Source organism: Erigeron canadensis, chromosome 3 (genome assembly GCF_010389155.1).
Source record: "Erigeron canadensis isolate Cc75 chromosome 3, C_canadensis_v1, whole genome shotgun sequence".
NCBI lineage: Eukaryota > Viridiplantae > Streptophyta > Magnoliopsida > Asterales > Asteraceae > Erigeron > Erigeron canadensis.
In genome coordinates, this window is record NC_057763.1 from 3,482,006 (window position 1) to 3,487,676 (window position 5,671).

Here is a 5,671-nt window from a genome sequence, read left to right on the forward strand (position 1 = left end):
CCTGGGTCTTTCTCTCTCATACCAAATTTGGAAACAAACAAGATGAAAGAGAACCCTGCAGATCTGAGAGATCTACCAATAGATGGTTGACAATCTTGAGGTGTCAACATCTATTGGGTTGTCATGTGATTCTCATCTCTGCGTATATAAGGAATCACTTGACCTAGCCGCAACCCTTGTTGGTGCAGTTCTGCAATTGTCACTTTGTGTGTGTTTCTTATTGTAGAACATTTAAGTTTTTGTGTGTCAAAAACTTAACAAGTATTTTTCAATTTTCTTCTTTGTAAACCAACCATGTATTCACTGTTTAATTAATATACATATAGTTAAACGTGTTTACTTTCTTATCTTATATCTTTTATTTAATCTGTTTTGATTGTTGCAAACTTGGGACTTTCAGTCTATCAGTTAACCCGGGTTGAAACCGGGTTGATTAGCTAGTTAATAAATATATGAGATGTTGATAAAAAAAAATTTTGATATACTAAATAATACCATTTATTAAGCCAATTGCATGCTCCGGTTGTACTATCATTTAATAACGGGAAGTAATAAATCTACAATAAGATTTTGCCACATACAACAATGCACACATTATACAGTTGTACACTGTACAGTACAATATGTACGTTTATTGTAGATGGCAAAAAATTAATGTAGATATATCCACTAGAACAAAAATGTCAATTGCTCACAATTATTTCTTCGCATTTCTAAAAAATGTGAAAAAAAATGTTAATTTGTTCACATTTAAAATTGTATAAAAAAAATTCACACTTAAAAGTGTGAAAAAATTAATAAAGTCATACTTTTTTCACATGTATAAGTGTATAAACAAAATGTTCACACTTAAAAGTGTGAAAAAACGTCAAGCATTTTCACACTTAAAAGTGTGAGAGCTAATTTGTCACACTCAAATTTCTCGCACTTCCTCTTGTGTGAGGAATTTGGTGTCACAAATTACTTCCACACTTTTAAGTGTGAACAATTATATATTTTTACACACTTGAAAATGTGAACTTTTTGTTTCTACATATATAATTGTGATAATTTTTTGATCCTTTAACTTTATTCACACTTTTAAAAGTGAGTTATTTTTCACACATTTATAAGTGTGAAGAAATTAACAATTTTTTTAACATTTTTAAAAAGTGCGAAGAAATGAGTGTTAAGAAATAACATATTTGTTGTAGTGATCATTTCCCATTGATAACGGGACTCATTATTTGATACATGATCATTTTTTTTTTGTAAATTGATATAAATTATTATGTAAATTAAAAGGATATTACATTCAACCCCAATAACCACGTTTAAACTTGTTAAATATTGTGGGTTGACAAATTTAATTAGAACGAATTATAAAACTATAAATCATCATACTTTGCAAATTTGTTGTCTATGATAGACCACTTTTGCAAACATTTACATTTTTACAAGTGCGCTAATATAATGATATCTTTGTACTAAAAAACACCAAATGCGATGGTTTGAAAAGTCAGTCGCCCGGTAAAAACATAGTTGAAATAGAAACTAAAGTGACGGTTTCTCAAACACGAAAGTTTTTCCCTGTGAAAGTTTGCCCGAACTGCCAATTAGCGGGTATGACATTCCATGAGGTGGATGTTCGCCGATCACTACCTGTGACCCTGATTGAAAGTGCTTGACCGGTAAGAACAGCGTTAGATTGCCAGTTTTGACCCCAATTACGACTCATGCTCATCCAATTAGTCTTTGTGCCTTTTATCCATGCCTTTTGAATATCACCGGCACCGGCAACATTAGTGATCAAAATCAAGTTGAAGTAACGGAAACCGTTGATTGTGAACCGTATTCCTCCTGACTTTCTACAAGGGACTCTGCAACAAAAAATCACAAACACAAAGGTCAGTTTGTCATATTCAAAAAAAAAAAAAATTTACTGTATCGTAAATAGTCAAACATTAGTTAACATGATTTACAATTATAAGCTAGGTTTTTTTTTTTTTTTTTTATTAAATGACACATTGTTTTGTGCTCGTATACTTATTTGCACAACAAACGTGTTTCGATTAAGGTGTTGGCACGCTATATGTTGTTTAACAGTTCAACGCTGTATTAATTATTTTTACAATTAATTAAACTATGACGTTTTCGCAGTAGACTTTATCCATTAATTAAGATTTTGAGATGATAGTGCGATAATAGTAATTCAACAAAAGCACAAACTTTACTCCTATAATCCTATCACGTGCCATTGATCGTACCATTGAGGATTTTCAAATATGAAAATTTCATATATGTCATCTGAGAACTTGTAAATATCATATTTGTTCAATTAAATTTTAAAATATCAGATTTGTCATTATAAAACATAGAAAATATCAAAAATAACCAAATGCTTAAATTTAATCCAAATAAAATAGTAAAATCACTTTAAACTATAAATAACGTTGTCATTTTACAATTATGTCATTTTTAATTTTGTCCCTAACCACACTAGATGCAAAATACTTAACACTCAGCGGCACCGCTATACTATAAAATCAAGTCTCTTATATCCCCATCAATTGTATCTCAATACAAAATGTGACAGTAAATTAACGAACTCCGAGGTTAATCAGCGTGGCCCTTATGGAGTTCATGCATAAATTCCAGTGATCAAAAACCTTAATCTATCAGTCTATTAATCTAGAACCTTACTTGTAAGCAAATCAAGAATTATAGTCGGTGTTAAAAGAAATATTTTCTATATGGATGGATACCTTTGACATATTTTCTAGAACAATCATGCTTCTCACCAACATCTAAAAACGTGACATATTAATTGAGGTTGAGAATTTTTAACAAAAAAATGTACACGTATAGGTCACATTTAATTATATATGTAATGTAATTGGGATAAATAGAAAAGGGTATAACTGAAAATGGCAATGTTATTTATAATTTAGAGTGATTTTATTATCTTATCTGGATTATATTTAAACATTTGTGTAATTTCGATATTTTTTATGTTTAATAATGGCATTTATGATATTTTGATATTTAATTAGGCAAATATAATATTTACTAACTTCTCCAATGGCATATATAAAATTTTATCTTTGCAAATTGGAATTTGTACTGTAATTTTTATTTAAGTAATCCATTTTCTCATAAAAATATTCCAAAAACCAATATTTTGGATAAATTTCCACATGGGGAATAAATATAAAGTTTTATAAGTAAAGTGCCTTTTAAAAAGGAAAAGCCATCCTAAGAATGTGAAAGTCAAACTAGAGTTACAACTTTATATTCCCTTATAATGTTATTTATTAAAGAAATATGGAGTACAATTATTGGCCATGAGGCCACAATATGGATCTATTATTGTAAAAAAACAGGGCTGCTTCTACCGTTTTACCCGATAATAAAGAATAATATAATGTATGTTTTGTGATGATGGTTTAGAGTGGGTTATTAGTTATTATCCCTAAATATTAATTCATGAGAAATATAAATCTTTGTATGAAGTTTAACTTTTAATTAGAGTCATTAAATCAAATGATGATGTTATATACTTTATTTAACTTTTGTAGATTTAATTTTATTTTAATAAATTAAAATTATTATTATTTCCTTATTTAAGTTTATAGACATTAATAGTTAATGTTTTTAATAAAATAATTATGGAAACTAATATTTTTATATTTTATCTTTAAAACTTATTTTTAATGTTTTTACAATAAAATTTTTCTTTTTAATGTAATACATTTTTATTAAATCATATTTTTGTATATGATTTCTATCATATAACGAACGAAATTTGGTTTCAAGGATTTTTGTATAGGATTATTATCATAGAATGCTTTTATGAAATCAATGTTTTGAAAATCGGACAGGATATTAAACCGGCCTTCTCAATAAAGATCGATAGTTAGAAACAACGCAAAGCTAAAAACAATGCCGTTCACTATGACATTTGGGAGAATAGCATTAACATCTTAAATTCATAATAGAGAGAGAAAACATCATTCTTCGGTGGGAAGTTCGGGATGCATTCCCTCTTGATTAGTTGGTTATTGTTTTGATCTTATGGGCCTTATCTTGTTTTTCTCTTTAAACTTGTTTGGGATTGCGTCAAAAACATTACGGAATAAAAATAAGTGGCTCGGTCTTTGTTAGTGAGGATTTTTCTTATTTCTTGATTTCGCAATTGGCATAATTTTTTTTTTGTCACCTTTTTGCCACCTTATAGTTCGTGTATTTTTGTTGTATATCTATAGACTTCGTATGATTTTTATCATATAATTTGCATTTAGAGGCATCTATGGTCCTTTATTCCAAATTATACCAACTTTGTATTTATGTATTCTTTAGTCTCAAATATATTCTTAAGGCAATCATATCATATAAATTGCAAATTATAGCAACAATTTAAATTTTTCCATGGTGGTATTTTAGTCTCATATATATATTGGGTAAAAGAACGTACTACATATTAACATAATAAAAAAACGTACGGTAAATAAATGGCAATGCAAGAGAGTAGTAAAACATACCGGCGGTAAGAAACGGGCACAATGCCAGCACGATATTGGGCGAGTTTAAGAAACATGGGCATAGCAAGATCGAAATGAGGACGAGGAGGATTACACCAACCACCATTGTCGTTTGATTGGGCGAAATTTGGAGGGCAAAAATTGGTGGCTGTGATGAATATAGAGGGACTTCCGGCGTGACACCATTCTGGATCATTAACACATTTGATTTCAAAGCATGCGCCACAAGTGAACCCGTTGTTAAATAACGCAGTGCTTAATGCGGCTGTGTTAACCCCGTATCCTTGGCTGTATAAGTTACCGTATCCACAAGCACCACCTATATATGAAATAATTAATAGGAAAGAAAAGTCGCCAGTTTTAATAACTTAACTAGAGTCAACGAGGTTGGTAAACCATCAGTATCTCTAAAAAATATTTTTCTTTAATGTATATTTGTCAATAACTAATTAATCGTAACATTACTTGGAGAACTGCTAGAAAAAAACTTTGTGACAAAAAATGAGAGTAATATACTAATATAAGAATGTATGTTAGTAACCGTGGAAATTAACAATTGCATACCCATTGTACCGGACGCATCGCTGCCGCCATAGAACGTAGCATGAGCATTTTGCCACGGTCCACCGACATAGTTACCAGCAAGTCGAGCATTGGTCATCGATGAAATTGAGAGAAATAAGAAGACAATGCCACTTATAAATCGCATTGTTTTGGCCATGTTTCAATATGATTTTCTAGGGACAAAAAGTAAGAGGAAAAGTGATATTGGCTTTGAGGGAATGAAGAGAAAAAAGTAACGAGTGTGGGGTACTTATGGTGGGAAATCATGGATTAGGAGGGTAATTATGTAATTTTGATAGTTTAAAAATGTCCTTGTTTTGTAAATTAAGTCAAGTAGAAGTGGATGATTAAGAATTAGATTGTGTGGGGCCACTTGAAAAGTTTCTTGTTCATATTGCTGGTTGTGACCCGTTGGATCCATGTGGACCTGGTTTAGAAAGTGGATAAACGGATCCGACGGTTTACTGTAATTCCATCATGACATTTATTTACATTTATATCTATTTGATGGTAGAGATTGAGTCGTGAATATTAATCAACACTTTTACAAGTTCACCAATAAAATCATCATAAAAGAATACCTAAAT

General features: G+C 30.3%; 1 protein-coding gene across 1 annotated transcript; it reads right to left on the bottom strand.

Annotated features, from left to right (window-relative positions):
* Positions 1 to 1,446: 1,446 nt before the first annotated feature.
* On the bottom strand, positions 1,447 to 5,287 carry LOC122591343 (expansin-A4-like). Its single transcript, XM_043763607.1, has 3 exons — positions 5,085 to 5,287; positions 4,521 to 4,839; positions 1,447 to 1,859 (listed from the first exon to the last, which is right to left on the bottom strand). The coding sequence occupies exons 1-3, from the start codon at positions 5,239 to 5,241 to the stop codon at positions 1,550 to 1,552; spliced, it is 786 nt and encodes a 261-aa protein (XP_043619542.1). The 5' UTR covers positions 5,242 to 5,287; the 3' UTR covers positions 1,447 to 1,549.
* Positions 5,288 to 5,671: the final 384 nt, after the last annotated feature.